Below are 22,414 nucleotides of genomic sequence, written 5' to 3'. Positions count from 1 at the left end.
CAAAAACAAAATAACAAGCAAAACAAACAAAAAACCCAGCTTAGGGAAGCCAATGCCACCTTCCCACATATGAGGTCTCAGGTTCATTCCTCAGTCTATGGCACCTCAAAAAAAAATCTTTTCCTACCCTGTACAAGATATTCTACAAGGGTTCTCAAGCAGGGGTCCTGCATTTCAATTACTAGTTTTCTTTGTATTTTATCCTATGCATTTAAAAACAGTATTGTGATACTGTCTGAAATTCAATAAGATATTATTTATAGTTCAGCTAAAATACTGAAATGGGGGAAAAAGACATACAATAATAAAATATAACTACCAGTGCATGACACCATGAGCACTAAGTGAGGATTAAATATAATAAAGATTAAAAATTCAAAAAGTCTGAAAAAATCAGTAGGAGCTATAGACTTACAAGGAAAAAGAAAAGAAGGATAAAAAGGACATCAGATATAAGAACAAAGATATTGACCCTTTTGTGGTTCATAAAAAAGGTTCACGTGTTTGTGTGAGATGTGCCTCCCTCAAACCTTGTTACATGTAGGCACATTACCCATGTGACAAAGGGAAAAGAAATTAACAGTGTTGATGGCTTTCTAGACATTACTTCTAAAATAATGAAAAACTAAGGGCTTCATTAATTCAAATCTTCTTAATTAAACTTTAACAAATAGGTCAAACAGGGCAATACACATATTTTAAGAAATTTTCAAATTAGGCATATTATTAAGAAAAACATGAATTGACATTTTCTCAATTTGTAGTATAATTGGTACAGGAAAAATTATAAAATGCATTCCTTTTTCATAAAATCATTATTTGGATTGGTAGATGTGATATGCAGAAAAATGCCCCCTAAACATGTTCACATCCTAAACCTCATAATCTGTGAAAATGTTACCTTATATAACAACAAAGGGACTTTGCAGGAATGTTTAGGGTTAAGGCTCTTGATATGGGGGAGTAGCCTAGATTATCCAGGCTGGGCCCAATCCAATCACATGGGTCCTTATAAGTAAAAGAGAAAAGCAGAAGAGTGGATCTGAGGAATTCTACAGCAGAAGGACTGGACCTACCATCGCTGCCTTTGAAGATGGAGGAAGAGTGCTGTGAGCGAAGAAATGAGACAGTTTCTAGAATGGCTCTCACCTTAACTGCCAGCAAGAAAACCAGGACCTCTGTCCCTGCAAAGAACTGAATTGTGCTAACAATCAAATAAGCAGGAAATAGATTCTCCTCTAACATCTCCAGAAAGGAGCATAGCTCTGCTGACACCTAATTTTAGTTTGATGAGACAGAGAGACAGACCTATACCAGATTTCTGACCTACAGAACTATACTATAATAAATGTGTTATTTGAAGCCACTAGGTTTGTTACAACAGACCAGAAATCTAACACAGTAGGGGTATTTCTACCCACAAACTTAACTCTCAAAGATTTCTATGGATAAGTAAAAAGTTATGAAATTATATTAAAGCAGACGATACTCACACTCTAAGTTTTCAATATAAAGGTTTTCAAATTCTCTTTCTATTTGACCAAATAGTTCCAGAAGCGTACTGCGAACTGAGGAAGGCAGTTTAGAATCCTATAGAAAAGAAAGATTATGATTTAAATAAGTAAATAACTCTGATACTAAGCATATAATTTTTTTAGAAAACAAGTTTTCATTTATGCTAAACTTTTACTTTACATCATTACATACTTTATTTCTTAAAGAGTTAAAGCTTCAAATTTCTACATAAGAAACTGTAATTGAATTTTATAAACAGCTACCTAGCATAATATGGCATTTACTTCTTCAAAATAACATTTTTCCTTTTACAAAAGAATAAGTCTACTTTATTCAAAAAAGTTCAAATTCGCAGAAAAGGATAACAGTTCCCATAAATGAAACTATTATAAAGATTCCAAATTCTATATTATATGCTATATACTAATAGAAAATGCGCCTTTACAGAGATCTCATTATGTTTCACTGTACTTTAAGCAAAATAACCTGGCTATTCTCTGTAACACTATTTAATACCTTAAACACTGAATTGTGAAGACGGAAAGAGAAACATCTTACCTATAAGATCTAAATGTCTACTAGTTAAAAATGAAAAGATAAACATTTAAGTGCCCCAACTGTGCTATGTAATTCCTCCCTGCATGCCTTTGATTTTGCCTTTGCTCTCTCACACATCCATTCTCTCTATCTACAAAGGCAAGGAAAGTTATTAGGAGGAAGCAACATCTCAGCAGAATTTTTAAGTACATTCAAATGAGTTAACGGAATCCTAGGTATATGCTCACAAAACATTTACTTTTGCTGGACAATGCTAATAAATAGTAAACAATTTGATCTAGAGTTTCTTTCTACTCTAATTTGCAGGTATGGCTATGTAATATATTTTGTATCATCCTCCTTCCAGTATATAGAGTAATTTTCAAAAGAAATTCTCAACAAATACTTCTACAATAATGTTGCAACATTTAACTGCTCTTGGTGTAATTTTCTCAGTGACTGTGTTGATCTGAGTCTTTCGTGGACCCCAGAAAATTAGGTTTTAGGCAAACCCACTCCTGTGCATGTAAACCTACTGTATGTGGGGCCTTCTGGTTAGATTCAGTTAAGGGCCTTTGATTAGACTGCAGTACCCAGAATGGGTCTTAAACCTTTAACTGCAATCCTATATAAATGGAGAAGAGGATAGAAAGGAGAAGCTGCAATTATTCCCACCCATTTGCTTGATTGCCCACAGCTTAGCTCTGAGAGAAAGTATCTTTAGATGATGGAGCAATGTGTCTAATCACCTCCACTGCAACTCGGTGAGACAGCATCTCATCATGACGCCTTGATTTGGACACTTCCACAGCCTTGGAACTGTTAAGTTTTTACCCTTATAAATAATAGCCAACCCATTACTGGTATTTTGCATTGGCAGTCTTTAACAAACTACGACAGTGCCTTTTAAAATTTATATACAACACAAACTTTTTGATGTTTTAAGAGTAACAAAGTGAAAAAACAGGTATACGTTCAACGAAACATTTATGTAATCTAAAGCTTCTTTAAAAATAAAGACCAACATTACTGCTTTGGTAACAACTAACTCGAATGATGGTCTGAAATAATCATTTTACCTACCTTCAAAATAAATGTGAAAAACTTAAAAAAAAAAACGCTTATTATAAACTCTCAGATTAACTTCTTAGGAGGATAAAAATTTTAGGGGAAAAATTATCTCTAGACTTCTGGGAAGATGGCATCCACGTAGGTAGATGGGGTTCAACTTGCTCACAAAAAATAAAGGAAGATGGGCAAAAATCTATCTGAGGGAGCTGCTTTGGGGATATGCAGACCAGGAGAGTACTGCACATCCTCTAGGGGGTTGAGGGACAGAGAGGAAGAAGTGGGGAAAAAAACTGTGAGCCACTAATCTCCACTGTTGGGAAGAGCACCCATTCCCCACCCTCAAGGCAAACAGCCTGGATAAAACCTCTGGCTCACTGCAGCCAACTGAGAGGGGACAGGCTTCTTCCTCCCTGTGAAGAGGGAGGATGCAGCAGAGTGGAGAGGAGTTTCTCTTCAGAGAATTGGGCCTGCAGAGCCTGCTTTGAATCTTGGCTCTGAACAGACCAGAATCATCATCAAGTGGAGGTAGAAACACCTGGATGGAAACACCTCCATGGAAAGATTCACTGGTAAGTGCCATCTGCTGGCTGGCCAGTAACTGCAAGGAGAAAACTGCATTTAGGAATCTCTTGTCCCAGCCTCCTTCAAGTGGAGCTGTGCCTCATTAGTGAGTTCTGGACCCTATTTTGATAACTTAAGCTGGGCAATTTTAAAGACTTAGAATAGGATCAACCAAAATGGAAGAACTGTGAAACAAACCACTAGGCAAGAGAATTTGACTGTCAGAGTAAATTCACCGACATGATCAGATGCCTGGATATCAGCAAAAACTTACAAGCCATAAGAAACAGGAAGAGATGGCCCAGTCAAAGGAAAAAAACAGGATTTAAGACAACTAATGAATGATAATCACACAAATCTCCTAAATCAATTCAAAGAGGTGAAGGAAAATATGACTAAAGAGATAGATGTATTAACAAGACACTGGGTAAGTACAAAGAACAGTATGAAAGTCTGCAAAGAAAAGTAACAGCTTATGGAATGAAAAGACACAATGGATGACATAAAAACTACACTAAAGTTCACAACTACTATTATACACTTATTGTTTATGTATGTTTATGTATAAGTGATATACTTCAATAAAGTAATTTTTAAAAATAAAAAATAAACTAGAGGCATATAACAGCAGATCTGAATTGAAGGAAGACAGAATTAGTGACTTGGAGGACCGGCATCTGAACATGAAAAGACAGGAGAAAAGAAAGAGAAAAAAAATGGGAAAAATGGAACAGGGTCTCAGACAAATGAATGACAATGTGAAATGCACCAATATATGCATTATCAATGTCCCAGAAGAAGAAGATAATGGGAAAGGGGCAGAAAGGATATCTGAGGAAATAATGACCAAAAACTTCCCAACACTTATTAAAGACATAGGTATTAATATCCAAGAAGGACAATGCACCCCAAATAGAATAAATCTGAATATACCTACTTGAGACAGAATTAGTGGGATTTTAAAAGAATCAAGACACATAGAGAAAGTCACAGAAGCAAGAAGGTGAAATCAAGGAAGTCTGTAAGAGAAAGGAGAGATCAGCAGATGGTTGCGAGCATGTGTCTTGTCATGTGACAGAGAAACCAAGAATCACCAGCAGCCAGTCCCAGAATGCTAGTCTTCAGGAAGAAAGCACTGCCTTGAGGATGTCTTGTTTTGGACTTTCTTTTAGCCTCATAACTGCAAATCTTGGAGACCAGAAAGATTAGATTTTCACTGAATTAAACTGAAATGTAAATTCATCACTGCATCATATCCTGAAAAGCTTGGAGGAGCAAAGGACATTGAATGACATGTATCCCATCACATTCATCAGAATATAGTAGATAGAAAAACAAATGCCTAGAATTTAATCAGTCAGTTCATGCTTGCCACAGGATCACTTGACAAGACTATCGCTTGGTGAGCTCAGAAGAATCTGAAACTCAAGTCGCATTCCTTTAAATCACATAAGAATGAAACATTCCAGTTTCAGTGGTTACCTCACAAAGCATTTTGGCTTCCAGTGGTACTGATGATTGACTGAATGTCTGAGATTTAAGTGAAATTGCAGAGGAACAATCACCAAGAGTTGTTTTTTCATGGTGGTCACTTTGCCAAGATATCTGATTTCTCCTAGAATCTCAGTGAACCTTGGGTGATTTTTTTCTGTATCAGAAGACAATATCATGCAAGTATGGCAGATGGCAGAGAACATTTATAATAATGAAGACCCTGAAGGAAGTGTGGACCGAAAAGGACAAGGATCCTAAATATGCCTGCACTTATGTTTTTAAACTTCCCTTTTTCCCTCTCAACCCTGAGATTGATTTAACACTAACTCTGATATATATTTTGCTCAGCTATCGCTCTACAGCTACCATCAACAATGCTATTAACCCAGACACTGGGTGTCTCCTAAATATTTACTCAGGGCCTTGAATCTGCAGAACCACAAACTTAAATTGTCTTAAGTAATTCTCTAGAATCAAGCCCAGATCTGAGGTAGACACAGAAGGGATTATTTGTATGTAGTCATTTTTCTTCTTATGCTATATTTCAAACTCATTTAAAGTTAGTGAATAAGGAATAGAGTCAAGTGGGGAAGGTATATGCGCCATGGGGTATAATATTGTATTCAGGAAATAGGGTAGAGATTCAAGTCGTATAGATTCCTACACTAAAACTGTCATACCTGACTTTCTAGGATGCACATTTTCCTATGCAGACCAGTCTCCTGTCAGTTTCTTCAGTTAAGTCAAAACTTAATATTATGTCTTCTTTCCCCATATACTATTGCTTGTTAGTATATTTCTTGTGCTGTTTCATATTTTTATTTTCCTTTCCATGAAATAATTGTTTTTGTAAACTTGGGACTGCCAAGTTGTAAAGATGTGTTTTCATCTGGCAGCTATACCATGGCAGACTGTCTGGTTAAATTGAAATGAGTGAATCAATAGCTGATATTTGTTTTTAAAAGTAAATTAATCCTGGATAATTTTGTTTTAGGAGTTAGTCCTTGACCACTAGTTTGGTGCCATCTCCCTTCTGGGTGACCTGTTTTACCAGCAGGCCTGCTATTCTCTGGGACTAACTGTGTAAACACTTATAATGGAGTAAATTGCTTTTCTACATTAAGATATGTATATATGCGTGTGTGTGTGTGTGTGTGTGTGTATGTGTATACTGAATTCAGGAGCCACAAATGGTGTGGGGCTCTTTACCAGCTGCCCCTTTTCTCTTACTTTATTTTATTGTGTGCATTTTTCATTTGTATTTTGAAGGCCTTAATGGTTACTAGGATTTTGGGATGGCTAATTTTATGCATCAGCTTGGCTAGGTTATGGTGACCAGTTGTTTGGCCAACCACTCAGTTACTTATTTTTGGGGGGTATTTTGTAAATGTAAATAAAACCAACTATCAGTTGAATTTAAATAAAGGAGCTTACTTTCAATAAAAAATAAATAAATAAAAGCATCAAGAGAAAAGGAAAGCATCATATACAAGTGAAGCTCAATAATATTAAGTGTCAAACTCTCATGAGAAACCATGGAGGCAAGAAGACCAAGTGGTATGATGTATTTCAGGTACTGAAAGAGAAAAACTGCTGGTCATGAATTCTGTATCTGACAAAATTATCCTTCAGAACTGAGGGTGAGTTTAAAGTCTTCACATATTCACATATAAACAGAAGCAGAGAGTATATTCCCAAAGATAAGATTTACAAGAGATATTAAAGGGAGTGCTACAGCCTGAAAGGAAAAAACAAAGGTGAGAGACTTGGAGAAGAGTGTAGAAATGAATATATTGGAAAGGGTAAATTAAAAAGTAAAAAGACAGACAACAGTAAGATATGACAAATGAAAGCCAAGGGATAAAATGGACAACGGAAGTAACGCCTTCACAGTAATAACACTGAATGTTAATGAATTTGAATTCCTCAATTAAAAGACATAGAATGACAGAATGGATGGAAAATATGAGCCGTTTATATGCTGGCTACAAGAGACTCACCTCAGATATAAGGACACAACCAGGTTGAAAGTGAAAAGTCAGAAAAAATTATTCCATACAAATGGTAAACGAAAACAAAAAAACAGTATTGGCAATACTAATATCAAACAAAATAGATTTTGAAAGCAAACTGTTAATAAGAAATGAAGAAGGTAATTATATATTAATAAAAGGGGCAATTCGCCAAGAAGTAACTATAATAAATATTTATGCACCTAACCTGGGTGCCCCATATGTGAGGCATAAACTGACAAAAATGAAGGGACAAAATAGACATCTTTACATTAATAGTTGGAGATTTCAATATACCACTCTCAGCAATGGCTAGAACATCTGGACAAAGGATATATAAGGAAAGAGAGAGCCTGAATAATAAAATGAACTATACCTAACATTTATAGGGTATTACACCCCAAAAGAGCAATATATACATTCAATTCAAGCACTCAAAGATCCTTCTCCAAGACAGACAAGACAGGTCTCAATAAATTTAAAAAGACTAAGATTTTACAAAACACTTTCTTTGATCACTAATGGAATAAGAGGACAGAAAGAGGAAAAATTCACCTATCTACAGAGATTAAACAACATTAATCAGTGGATTAAAGAAGAAATTGGAAGAGAATTCAGTAAATCACTTCTTACAAATGAAAACAAGAACACAATATATCAAAACCTATGGGACACAGCAAAGGCAGTGCTGAAAGGAAAATTTATAGCCCTCAATGCTTACATTAAAAAAGAAGACTAAAATCGAAGACCTAACGGCAAACATGGAGGAACTTGATAAAGAAAAGCAAACTAATCCCAAACCAAGCTGAATGAAAGAAATAATAGGGAAGCGGATGTGGCTCAACTGATAAAGAGTGTCTACCATATGGAGGGTCCAGGCTTCAATCCCCAGGGCCTCCTGACTCATGTGGTGAGCTGGTCCACATACAGTGCTGCTGTGCATAAGGAGTGCTGTGCCATGCAGGGGTGCCCCCATGGAGGGGGACGCCACGCGCAAGGAGTGCGCCCTGCAAGGAGAGCGTGAAAAAAGCGCAGGCCACCCAGGAGTGGTGCAGCACACACAGGGAGCTGACGCAGCAAGAAGACGCAACAAAAAAGAGATGCAGTTTCCCAATGCTGCCTGATAATGCAAATGAATGCAAAAGAACACAGAGCAAATGGACATAGAGAGCAGACAATTGGGGAGGAGGGGAGAGGGGAGAGAAATACATGAAATAAATCTTAAAAAAAAAAAAAAGACCAGAGCAGAAATAAATGAAATTGAGAACAAAAAAAAAAAAAAAATAGAGAATCAATAAAACCAAAAGTTGGTTCTTTGAGAAGATGAACCAAAAAACCCTTATCTAGACTGACAAAGAGAAAAGGAGAGAAGACACAAATAAAATCAGAAATGAAACAGGAATGCATATATGATTATACTGAAAGTCAATGATTGTACACTTTGGATAGATTGTATGGTACAGAAATATATCTTAATAAAACATCTTTTAAAAAATCAGAAATGGGGAGAACATTACCACTGACTCCACAGAAATAACAGAGATCACAAAAGGATACTATGAACAACTGTACACTAAATGACATAGACAAAATGGACAAATTCCTAGAAACAATCTACAGTGACCCTAAAAGAAATAGAAGACCTCAACAAACCAATCACAAGCAAAGAGAATGAAACTGTCATCAAAAACCTCCCAAAGATGAAAAAAGCTCAGGACCAGACGGAATCACAAGTGATTTCTACCAATCATTCAAAGACTAATACCAATCTTGCTCAAGCTCTTCCAAAAAACTGAACAGGAAAGAATACTACCAAACTCATTCTATGAAGTCAAAATCACCCTAATACCAAAACCAGATAAAGATACTAAAGAAAGGGGGATGCAGACTTGGCGGGACTTGGCCCAATGGACAGGGCGTCCACCTACATGGGAGGTCTGCGGTTCAAACCCCAGTCCTCCTTGACCCGTGTGGAGCTGGCCCATGCACAGTGCCGATGCGCGCAAGGAGTGCCGTGCCACACAGAGGTGTCCCCCGCGTAGGGGAGCCCCACGCTCAAGGAGTATGCCCTGTAGGAGAGACACCTAGTGCGAAAGAAAGTGCAGCCTGCCCAGGAATGGTGCCACACACACAGAGGGGTGATGCAACAAGATGACGCAACAAAAAGAAACAGATTCCCAGTGCCACTGATGAGGATAGAAACGGTCACAGAAGAACATACAACAAATGGACACAGAGAGCAGACAACTGGGGGGAGGGAGGGGTGAGAAGGGGAGAGAAATAAATAAAAATATAAATCTTTTTTTAAAAAAAAGATACTGAAGAAAAAGAAAATTACAGAATACCAATAATGAATATAGATGCAAAAATCCTCAACGAAATATTTGCAGTCCAAATCCAAGAGCAAATTAAGAGAATTATACACTACATTCAAGTAAGTTTATCCCAGGTATGCAATGGTTTTTCAAAACAAGAAAACCAATTCATGTAATAAACTGAGGAAGAAAAATCACATGAACCTATCAATTGATACAAAAAAAGCAGTCGACAAAATACAGCATCTTTTCTTGATAAAAAACACTCCAAAAGATAAGCATCAAAGGAAGGTTTTTCGATGTGGTAAAGTGCATATATAAAAGACTGAAAGCTTTCCTGCAGAGACCAGGAACAAGACAAGTATGTTCACTATCACCACTGTTATTCGATATTGTGCTAGAAGTTCTAACTAGAGCAATTAGGCTAGATAAAGAAATAAAAGGCACCCAAATAGGAAAAGAAGAAGAAAAACATTTGCTATTTACTGAATACTTTCCTTTATCTAGAAAACCCTGGAAATATCCACAACAAATCTACTACAACTAATAAACAAGTTTACCAAAGTTAAATCACTAGTGTTTCTATAAACTACTGATGAGCAAGCTGAGTTGGAAATCAGAAAAAAAAATTACATTTGTAATAGCAACTAAAAGAATCAAAAGTTTAGGAATAAACTTAACCAAGGACATAAAGGACCTATATTCAGAAAACTACAAAACACTGCTAAAGGAAACCAAAGAAGATTTAACTAAATGTTCATGGACTGGAAAACTAAATATCATTAAAATGTCAATTCTATCCAAACTAATTTACAAATCCAATGCAATCCCAATAAAAATCCCTACAGCCTTTTTTGCAGAAATGGAAAAGCCAATTACCAAATTTATTTGGAAGGGTAAGGGACTATGAATAGCCAGAAACATCTCAAAAAGGAAGGACAAAGTTGAAGGAATCTTACGTCCTGACTTTAAGGCATATTATTTAGCTAAAGTGGTAAAAACAGCATTGCACTGGCATAAAGATAGACATATTGACCAATGGAATGAAATCAAAAACTCAGAAATAGACCCTCACATCTACAGTCAAGCAATTTTTGACAAGGCTGTCAAGCCCAACTAGCTGTGCCAGAACAGTCTATTCAACAAATGGTGCTATGAGAACTGGATATCCATATCCAAGAGAAAGAGAGAGAACCCTACACAAAAATTACACAAAATTAATTCAAAATCAATCAAGGACCTAAATATAAAAATGACAACCATAGTTCCCCTTGAAGATGTAAGTGAATATCTTCAAAATCTTATAGTACAGGAAGCAGACTTGGCCCAGTGGTTAGGGCGTCCATTTACCACATGGGAGGTCCACAGTTCACACCCCGGGCCTCCTTGACCCGTGTGGAGCTGGCCCATGCGCAGTGCTGATGCGCGAAAGGAGTGCCGTGCCACACTGGGATGTCCCCTCATAGGGGAGCCCCATGCACAAGGAGTGCACCCCGTAAGGAGAGCCACCCAGTGCAAAAGAAAGTTCAGCCTGCCCAAGAATGGCACCGTACACACGGAGAGCTGACACAACAAGATGATGCAACAAAAAGAAACACAGATTCCCGTGCTGCTGACAATAACAGAAGCGGACAAAGATGGAGCAAATAGACACAGAGAACAGACAATTGGGGGGTGGGGGGTGGGGGTGGGGAAGTGGAGAGAAAGAAAGAAATCTTTAAAAAACAAAAAAAAAGATCTTATGGTAGGCAGACATTTCTTAAACCTTAAACCCAAAGCATGAACAACAAAAGAAACGATAAATGGGACCTCCTCAAAATTAAACACTTTTTCCTTCAAAAGATTATCAAGAAAGTAAAACAGGGAAGCATCAAGCACCTAGACTTTTGTGTATCATTTGGGAGGACCCAGGTTCGATCCCTGGGGCCTCCTGGTAAAGGTGAGCCTGTACAGCGAGCCAGTGCCCATGCGGCAACTCATGAAGCAAGATAATGATGCAACAAAAAGAGAGATGAAGGGGAGAGTCAAGGCGAGACACAGCAGAGACCACGAACTGAGGTGGCGCAAGCAACAGGGAACCTCTCTCCACCTCGGAGGTCCCCAGGATAGAATCCTGGTGAATCCTATAGGAGAAAACAAGAAAAGAAGCCAAAAAAAAGAGAGAGAAATAGACACATATCACACAGTGAATGGACACAGACAGCAAAAAAATAGCAGGGCCATGGGGAAGAGGAGGAAAAAAAAAGTAAAAAGGCAGTTGACTCAATGGGAGAAAATATTTAGAAACTGCATATCTGATACAGGCTTGACATCCATGTTATATAAAGAGGTCATACAACTCAATGATAAAAAGACAAGCAACCCAATTTAAAAATGGTCAAAAGACTTGAATAGACATTTCTCCAAAGAGGAAATACAAATGGCCAAAAAGCACATGAAGAAATGTTCATCAGCAGCTATAAGGGAAATAACAGATCAAAACCACAGTGAGATACCATTTTACACATTATAGAATGCCTATTTAAAAAAAAGAAAAGAAAACTGTAAGTACTGGAAAGATCGTATAGAAACAAAGAACACTCCTTACTGTTCGTGGGAATGTAGAATGGTGCAGCCTCTGTGGAAGACTGTCTGGCAAAAAAAGTACCTCAAGAAGCTGAACAGAGGGAAACAGACTTGGCCCAGCGGTTAAGGCGTCCGTCTACCACATGGGAGGTCCGCGGTTCAAACCCCCGGCCTCCTTGACCCGTGTGGAGCTGGCCCATGCGCAGTGCTGATGCGCACAAGGAGTGCCGCCCCACGCAGGGGTGTCCTCCACGTAGGGGAGCCCCACACGCAAGGAGTGCACCCGTAAGGAGAGCTGCCCGGCTCGAGAGAAAGTGCAGCCTGCCCAGGAATGGCGCCGCCCACACTTCCCGTGCTGCTGATGACAACAGAAGCGGACAAAGAAACAAGACGCAGCAAATAGACACAGAGAACAGACAACCGGGGGAGGGGGAGGGAATTAAATAAATTAATAAATCTTTAAAAAAAAAAAAAAAGAAGCTGAACAGAGAACTGCCAGCAACCCTTTTACTAGGAACATATTCAGAAGAACTGAAAGCAAGGACATGAACTGACATTTTCACACTGATATTCATAGCAGCATTATGCACAATTGCTAAAATATGGGAACAATATGAGTGTCTATCAACCAATGAATGGGTAAACAAAATGTGGTATACAACATACAATGAATACTGTTCAGCTGTAATAAGAAATGAAATCGGATGCACATGACAACATGGATGAACCTACAGGATATTATGTTGAGTGAAATAAGCCAGGCAGAAAAGGACAAATAATGTATAATCTTGCTAATACAAACTAAATACAATGAGTAAACTCATGGAGGTAAACTCTAGAGTACGGGTTACTAGGGAATAGAATGTGGGTTGAGAACGGGAGCAGATGCTTAATGTATGTAGCATTATTAAAAGGTTATTTGTAAAAGTGTGGAAATGAAAAGAATTGATAGTACCATTAGAGTGAGTCAACACTGCTGATTTATAAATGTGATTGTGGCTGAAAGGAGTAGTCTGAAGATATGTCAATTGAAAGGAAACTAGAGAATAATCTAGGGAATGTATACCACAGTGATTTCAGTGGTAGATGAAAACTTTGGTTAATAGTATAAATTTATAAGAATACTCTAACTTAAGGACAATAGTTAACAGTAATATTGTAATATTTTGCAGCAATGGCAAGAAGATATTATTTCAATCCTAAGGGAAAATAGGGTGGTGTAAGAAAGTGTAGAATTTTTCCTTTTGGAGAATGAAAATGTTCTAAAACTGAGTTGATAACAGCACAACTCTGATGAAAATGAGAGCCATTGAGTGTACACTTTGAATAGACTGTACAAAACATGGAACTGTATAACACAGGAAATCCAGTGGCAAATGATGGACTGTGGTTAAAAGAATAAATATGAGAATATTCTCTCATGAACAATAATAAATACATAATATCAATATACAGTGTTAATAATTGGGTATTTTGGAGGGGTAAAAAACAAATGTAGGGAAATGACTGTGGCTCAATCAGTCAGGCTCCTGTCTACCATATGGGAGGCCCTGAGTTCACATCCTGGGGCCTCCTTGTGAAGGCAGGCTCGCCCTCATGCCCCCCAGCCCACAAGAACCCCGGAGCGCTGAGGAGAGCAGACTCAGAAAGGTGACACAACAAAATAAAGGGAGACAAGCAAAAAAACACAGAAAAGCACACAGTGAATGGACACAGAGAGCAGAACAGCAGGCAAGCCACAAGGGGGGAGGGGAAATAAAAATAAATAAATACAGACACAGAACAACGCACAGTAAATGGACACAGAGCAGACAGCATGCAAAAAAGCTGCAAGGGGGGGGATAAAAAAAAAATTAAGACATGTGCTATAGTTGGTAATATTTGAAAGATGTTCTTTCATAGTTTGTAACAAATGTTCCACAACAACGCAAGATATTGGTGGTGGGAAGATGTATGGGAGCCCTATATGATGAAATGTACATTTGTTTTGTAAATTCTCAAGTTTTACTATATACTTATTGTTTATGTATGTTCATTTATGAATGATCAATTGAAAAGTAAAAAATAAACCATGGAGGCGAGAAGACAGTAGTATTATGATATAATTATAATTAGGATAATGAAAGAGAAAAACTGCTGGTTAAGAATTCATTATCCAGCAAAACGTCCTTCAAATATGAAGATGAGTTTAAAATGTTTATAAATAAAAAGAAACTAAAAGAATACATAAATAAGATTCTGGCTCTGCACAAATCACTAAAAGGAGCTCTATATAGGCATAAAGGAAAAAGATAGGAAAGAGACGCTTGGAGGAGAGTGCAGAAGGGAAGATAGCAAAAAAGGATAACTAAAAGTACACAGACAGAAGAAAATAACATATGACATATGAAAGCCAAAGAATAAAATGATAGAAGTACATAATGCACTTACAAAAAACCATGGACTATGAATGTATTAAACTCCTCAATTAAAAGATAAAGGCTGACAGAATGGATAAAAAAAATCATGAGCCATCCATATTCTGTGTTTAAGAGACTCACCTTAGACCCAGGGATACAAATCTGCTGAAAGGAAAGGTTGGAAAAAGATATTCCATGCAAACAATAAGCAAAAAGATCAGGGTTATATGAATATGAGAAAAACAGACTTTAAATGCAAAACAGTTATAAGAGATGCAGAAGGCCATTATTTTTAATAATATGAACAATCTGCCAGGAACAAATGACAATCATGAGTATCTATGCACCTAACCAGGGTGCCTCAATATATATGAGGTCAACTCTGGTAAAATAGAAGGGAGAAATAGACATCACTACAATAATTGTTGGAGATTTCAACATACGACTCACATCAATAGATAGAAGACCAACATGGAAAGAGAGAACTTGAACAATATGATAAACAAGCTAGATCTAAGAGATAGATACAGAGCAGTGCATCCCACATCAGAGGGTTATACATTCTTCTCAAGTGCTCATGGATCATTCTCAAGGATAGATCACATGTTGAGTCACAAAATAGATATCAATAAATATAAAAAGATAAATTATACAAAGCACCTTCTCAGATTATAATGAAATGAAACAGGAAATCAATAATAGACAGGAAAGAGGGAAAAACTGCAAATGTATGGAGGCTAAACAATGCACTTGTAAACAATCAGTGGGTCAAAGATAAAATTGTAAGAGAAATTACTAAATATCTCGAGATATTAACACAAAAAAAGCAGTAATTTTTCTGTACACTAATATAGAACAATCTGAGGAGGAAATCAGGAAAAAATTCCAAATATAAACATTTAAAAATTATATATAAATATAAAAAAATGCCTTAAAATTTTAAATACAAAAACCAGGACCACAAAACTACTATAAGAAGATGTAGGGAAACATTAAGTTCTTATGGTAAGTGGTGGTTTCTTGGACCTTACACCCAAAGCACAAGCAACAAAAAAAACTTACATAAATGGGAACCTCCTCAAAGTTAAATACTTTTGTACCTAAAAAAAGACTTTGTCAAAAGGGTGAAAAGGCAGCCAACTCGATGGGAGAAAATATTTAGAAATCACATATCCAATAGGGGTTTAATATCCATGATATATAAGGTGATTCTACATCTCAACAATAAAAAGGCAGGGGAAGCAGCTGTGGCTCAAGCAATTGAGCTCCTGTTTACCATATAGAGGACCCAGGTTCCATCCCCAGGACCTCTTGGTTAAAAAAAAAAAGAAAAAGAAAAAAAGGCATCCCAGACCTGTGTGGCGAGCAGAGGCGCAGGTCCCCACACAGTGAAGTGACGCACCAAAAAACAAGAGACAATAACGCAACCAAATAGAAAAAAAACAATAAAAAGGCAAATGACCTGATTTAAAAATGGGCCAAAGACCTGAACAGACATGTGTCCAAAATGTTCAGCATCACGGCAATTAGGGAAATGCAAGTCAAAGCTACAAAGAGATTTCATTTCACACCTATTAGAATAGCTACTGTTAAAAAGACAGAAAACTACATGTGTTGGAAAGGATGTGGAGAAATAAGAAGACTTATTCACTGTTAGTGGGAATACAGAATAGTACAGTCACTGTGGAGAACTACTTGGCAGTTCCTAAGGAAGATGAATACAGATGTGCCATGGGAACTGGAGATACCACTATTAGGTATATACCCAGAAGAACTGAGAGTGGTGACACGAACAGACATCTGCACACTAATGTTCATAACAGTGTTATTCACAATTGCCAAAAGTTGGAAAGCTGAGGTTTAATCAGAGCAAAACTGGTAAAAAGATTGTTCATAAATCTTTGGAAATGAATAGAAATGGTGAAAGCATATCATAGTGTTGTAACTAGCAGTGCTAAGTATGTATGGTTCAAAAGAGAAAGTCTAAGGTCCCATATATTATAAGGAAAGCCAAAAAATGTAACATGGCACTATATAGGACAGCAAAACCTCATGTGAAATATGAGTGTGGGTAATATTGTATCTATAAGACTGTTTTTCTTTGAACCTGAACAAATATACATTAATGTTACAAGATGTTAATATCAGGCAAAAATACAATCAAAGCAAACTATAGATAGTAGTGTATAGTAATATAATAATATTCCATTAAGGGTTAAAAGAAAAAAAAAGGAAATACACTAAGTGAAAAACTAAACAAAAAGTACTACATATTGTTTGATTATAAGAAACAAACACAAAGAAATTAGAGAGACAGAAACAGAATAGCAGCTATGTACAGCAGGGGAAGGACAGAGAGACTGAGAGGTGATTACTAAGGGGTAGAGTTTTCTTGTTGTTTGCCCCTTTCTTATTATTATTATTAAGGTATAATGAAAATGCTCTAAAAATGAACGATGAATGCACTACTATGTGATTATACCAAATACCAATGATTGTATACACTGGATGAACTGCATGCTTTACGACAGGGGTTCTTAACCTTTTTTTGTTCCATGGACCCCTTTGCCAGTCAGGTGAAAACCACGGACTCCTTACCTAAGTCCACACTGTACTGTGTGTTATTTAATACATATATCACACCCACACCAACATGTCCTCACAAGAACAGTATTTTTTGAATTTCAATTCAAGTTCACGGACACCTTAAGAAATCCCGCTTTATGAATATATATCAGTAAAACTGACTAAACAAAAAAGAAGGCAAAAGAAAATAAAAGTAATTGTCATTGAAAACAAAGGTAAGATGTCAGCATTAATATCACTTTATAAAATAATCATAAGACAAAACATAAAGTGAAAAAGAACTTTTCCACTTGAAGATGGGTTGAGTCAAATAGAAGGAATCCTTACAAAATTGGTTTTCAAACTTTTCTAACAGTACTACTTTTGATGCCATTAAATTTCACAGACCATGAAATGATAGGTATTGGGTTTTTAGTACCTCTGGAGAAAACTAACTTCAAAACACAACTGTGATTTCAGTAAAGCTTCTAAATGAATATGAATTTTAATATATCTGTATTTCCACACATCTGAAAAACTGCAGTACATAGATGGAGGCAACAATTTTTTCAGGCTATAGTCAATGCTTGATTCATATATAAATTTAGTAACCTTTTACAACAGACCTCTCAATCCTGGATTAATTACTGCTTTTTAAAGTACTTCAGATTTATGAATTAAGACATAAAATTAAAACTACCATAACAACTCATTCACAATAATCTGGGTTCTTTTTGATACCACTCCCCAACAACTGAAACAGCGTTCTTACATACTTTGTCTAGAAAGTTATTATTCCTATCATATCAATTCAAATTTATTGGTAATCAACAATTCTTTATTCCTAGATCCTTCCACTTATACCTACCATGCCAACTGCTTGTTCCAAAACCAAAACACTATCACTATTGTCTTTGTCTGCTGCTGAACTAGTGAGAGCCACTGTTTCACTGGCTACTCACAAAAACATGCTGACTGGTCCAAGTGCAAATAATTTCACCCATTCAACAAACAAGCACTGTCAAGGGAATGGCACTCATGTTTGTGTGAACTCATGTTTGTGTAGACACAAACGTGAGTGCCTTAAGAGAGGTAGAGTGTATCAGGCTGTTTGCTTAACTTGACAGAATTTTGAATTACTTTCATAAAGGATCACTATGAAATGTAATTATCTATTTGTATTACATCACAATAGACGACTGGTACTCAAGAAGGCCAACAAAATAAGAACATTTACTTTTCTAAAATGGGCTAGCAAAGAAGGTTGGAGAATTCCCATTATGATAAATGAAAGTTAATATAAAACAAATTTCGTTAAATCCTATCTTGGACTGTTTACCTGCATTATCCAATACAAAAGACACTAGGCTACATCCAACTATTTAAATTCAAAAATCAAATTTTCAGTTCTTCAGTCACACCAGCCACATTTCAAGTGCTCAGTAGCCACAGGTGTCTAGTGCTATCATATCAGAAAGCACATATATTGAACACTTCCATCATTACAGAAGTTTTATTGGACAGCTCTAATTTAGACATTCACATATCAAAGATATTTCGGAGGCTCCTTATCTATGATTTTATTTGCAATAGTAAATTAAAATAAATTATTTCTTATACTCTAGAAGGAGGTATTTGTTTATTCATTCATTCTTTCAGTACATAATAGTTGAATTCTAATTGATTATACACTACGTGATAGGAACTGTGTTAGGTTCTGAGTATATACTATTGTCCTTGTAGAGATTCCATCCAGAAGTCCACAGAGATAAGCCCCTGGCATAAAGTTATCCCTGAGGTTTCATAGGAACCAATTTCTCAAATTTAAGCTTTATTTTCCTATAGCATAATGGCTTTTGCATTAGTTCTAACAGGAAAGAATGGTGATAAATTTACAAATATTTATACATTGTAAATATACATAGATTAATTATGTCTACAATTTATTTTAGCATAACATGTATTTTTGTTTAGGCATCATAACATTATTTAAAAATTCTAACATATTTTCATCATCTATAAAGAAATTCAGTAGAAAAGTTATAAGCAAAACTTACACTCATTGCAACAGTGACAGGGATAGAACCAAGTAAAGTTACTGCAAGATTGACTCTAAAAACTCTTCAGAGAACAGAATAATCAAAATTTTATGACTCTCTTTTTAACACTATCAGAAACAGAAAAACTATAATTACACTGTCAATTAGCAAATTAACCCAAACTGTCACATTCACCTTCTTTGTATATCTGTGTATAACTAAGCATTATAAATAAAGGTTAGTCTTTAGGAATCTATCTCTGTATATGTGTTGTATTTGACAGTAATTTTAATGGGGTTTGTCTTTTTCTTTTTTGGTTTTGGGTTCTTGTTTGTGTTACAATGAATTATATACCCCAACATATATATGTTCTTAATCTTCATTCCCGGGGTGTGAGCCCATTGTAATAGGATCTTTTGGAGATGCTATTTTTAGTTAGGTGTGGCCCAACTGAATATGGGTGGGCCTTACTCTGGCTTTATAAAGAGAACAAAGGAGTCACAGAAGCAAGAAAGGGAAGGACATCACCATATTACACACAAGCCCAAGAACCCCAAACGCTGATCTTTAGGAAGAAAGCCAGCCTTCCAAAACATGGACCAATAAATCCCTGTGGTTAAGCCAAAACCAGTTTGTGGCATATTTGTGATAGCAACTCCAGCAGACAGACATTGTCACTTTGGTAATACAGACCTTTTCCTACTTTGGAGACCTGTTTGTATTTGGCTATTTTTATAATATTACAAATAAGATCAGCATCTTTTAAAGTAAGACACTGGTCAGATATTTACTTACTTGTCCTTCTAACATTTCTCTTGGAAGTCCTGTCCTTTCCTGTTCTGAGCTGTTAGTTCTCCGTATAGAAAGGCTATGTGATTTGCGTTTTTGTTTTGCTTGGCGAGCAGTTGAACAACTTCCACTTTCTGTGGGCATTACTTCTAGAAGGTAATATCCCAGTCACTCCTGCAATAAGGTAAACAAAAGCAGGAAAAATAGATTTTCTGGTATAGTAACTTGAAACAAAGGAAAAATTATGGAACAAGATAACAATTACTTTTAATTATAAGCTTCTTTACTATGACTAATATTAATGATATATCTTAGAAAAGAAGAAATTAAAATGTTTTAAGGTAGAGGTCATAGCCTTTGTTGGAGAGATCATTTTTAACCAATATAATATGAGCCACATGTCATTTTAGGTTTTCTACTAGTAATATTAAAAATGTAAAAACAGGACGAAATTAATTCTAATGATAAATTTAGCCCAATATGTTCAAAGTACTATCATTTTATAATCAATATAAAACTATTAATGAGGCATTTTATATTTTGCTTTTATACTTGTCTTCAAAATCCAATGTGTATTTTACATTCAAAACACATTTATATTCAGATGAGTCACATTTCAAATGCTCAATAGCCACATGATTAGTGATCACCAGATAGCTCTAGAAGCTACTAGAAATCTCTAATATAAACTTTTTTATCCATCCATTTTGGACATTATCTACTCATTTCTTGTCAATTCTTCCTCTCAATATAATCGCATCCCTAATAGCTTATATAATTTTAAGGAACATATTTGCACATTCTATCTTCCTTCAACTACAGATTTATCCAGTTTGAACATTACCTAACCATTTTTTGCTATTATCAATCTTTCCTTCTCCCAATATAATTATATCATATTAATATAATTTTTAAGTAAAATATTTATATATCTTCCTACATCAACTACTGCCAGTATCTTTGAATCTGCTTCATCTCTCCCCAACCCTCACTTTGTAAGATGAGGCTAGCAGTGTCCCACAGCTAGCCTTTCTTTTTTTCTAATTTATTTTTTTCCCTCAACCTCCTCCCTCCCCTCCCCCTCCCCTCCCTCCCCTCCCCCTCCCCTCCCCCCCCACCCCCCATACTGTTTTATTTTGCTGTCTCTGTCCATTTGCTGTGTAATCTTCTTTATCTATTTCTCTTTTTGTCTTCTCATCTTTCTCCTCTAGGATTCATCAGGATTTGATCCTGCGGACCTCTGATGTGGAGAGAGGTTCCCTGTAACTTGCACCACCTCAGTCCTAATTCTGCTGTGCCTCACCTTGCCTCTCCACTTCATCTCTTTTTGTTGCATCATCATCTTGCTACGTGACTCATTTGCGCGGGCACTGGCTTGCCGCACAGGCACTTGGCTCACTATGCAGGCACTGGCTCACCATATGGGCATGTTTTTTTTTTTACCAGGAGGGCCCCAGGGATCGAACCCAGGTCCTCCCATATGGTAGATGGAAGCCCATTCACTTGAGCCACATCCACTTCCCCAACAGTTTTTTCTTTTTCTCTCCCTTTCCCGCCCTCCCCCCACCCCCAGTTGTTTGCTCTCTATGCTCTCTATGGCCATTTGCTATGTGTTCTTCTGTATCTGCTTGTTTTCTTGTCAGCAGCACCTGGAATCTATGTCTCGTTTCGTTGCGTCATCTTGTTGCATCAGCTCTCCATGTGTGCGGTGCTATTCCTAGGCAGGCTGCATTTTTTCCCGCTGAGCAGCTCTCCTTACGGGGCACACTCCTTGCACATGAGGCTCCCCCACACGGGGGACACTCCTGCATGGCACGGCACTCCCTGTGCGCACCAGCACTACATGTGGACCGCTCATCACACAGGTCAGGAGGCCCTGGGTTTGAACCTTGGACCTCCCATGTGGTAGGTGGATGTCCTATCCATTGGGCCAAATCCACTTCCCCACAGCTTTTCTTTTTTTTTTTTTTAATTATTTATTTATTTTTAAAAATTACATTCAAAAAATATGAGGTCCCATTCAACCCCACCGCCCCCACTCCCCACTCCCCCCACAGCAACACTCTCTCCCATCATCGTGACACATCCATTGCACCCGGTAAGTACATCTCTGAGCATCACTGCACCCCATAGTCAATGGTCCACATCATAGCCCACACTCTCCCACGTTCCATCCAGTGGGCCCTGGGGGGATCTACAATGTCCCGTAATTGTCCCTGAAGCACCACCCAGGACAACTCCACATCCCGAAAACGCCTCCACATCTCATCTCTTCCTCCCATTCCCCAAACCCAGCAGCCACCATGGCTACCCTTCCCACACCCATTCCACATTTTCTCTGTGGACAATGGATTGGTTGTGTCCATTGCACATCTATGTCAAGTGGGGGCTTAAATTCCACATGGATACTGGATGCACTCCTCCTGCTTTCAGTTGTAGACACTCTAGGCTCCATGGTGTGGTGGTTGACCTTCTTCAACTCCATGTTAGCTGAGTGGGGTAAGTCCAATAAATCAAAGTGTAGGAGCTGAAGTCTGTTAAGGCTCTGGGCC

At 37.2% G+C, this 22,414-nt stretch overlaps 1 protein-coding gene and 1 pseudogene across 11 annotated transcripts in view; one reads left to right on the top strand and one right to left on the bottom strand.

Annotated features, from left to right (window-relative positions):
* WDR37 (WD repeat domain 37) overlaps positions 1-22,414 on the bottom strand; it is a 127,502-nt gene that overhangs the window by 75,550 nt on the left and 29,538 nt on the right. For all 11 annotated transcript variants that reach the window (XM_058297661.1, XM_058297655.1, XM_058297659.1 and 8 more), the window contains 2 exons: positions 19,869-20,036; positions 1,494-1,590 (listed from right to left, as the gene is read on the bottom strand). In XM_058297661.1, the coding sequence (XP_058153644.1) occupies positions 1,494-1,590; positions 19,869-20,006 (235 nt within the window). In that variant the 5' untranslated portion in view covers positions 20,007-20,036. The remainder of the gene's footprint in view (positions 1-1,493; positions 1,591-19,868; positions 20,037-22,414) is intronic.
* LOC111763116 (small nucleolar RNA U13) lies at positions 471-563 on the top strand (annotated as a pseudogene).

Source organism: Dasypus novemcinctus, chromosome 5 (assembly GCF_030445035.2).
Source record: "Dasypus novemcinctus isolate mDasNov1 chromosome 5, mDasNov1.1.hap2, whole genome shotgun sequence".
Taxonomy (NCBI): domain Eukaryota; kingdom Metazoa; phylum Chordata; class Mammalia; order Cingulata; family Dasypodidae; genus Dasypus; species Dasypus novemcinctus.
Note: the sequence above shows the minus strand (reverse complement) of the source record. Positions and strands in the feature narration are given on the sequence as shown.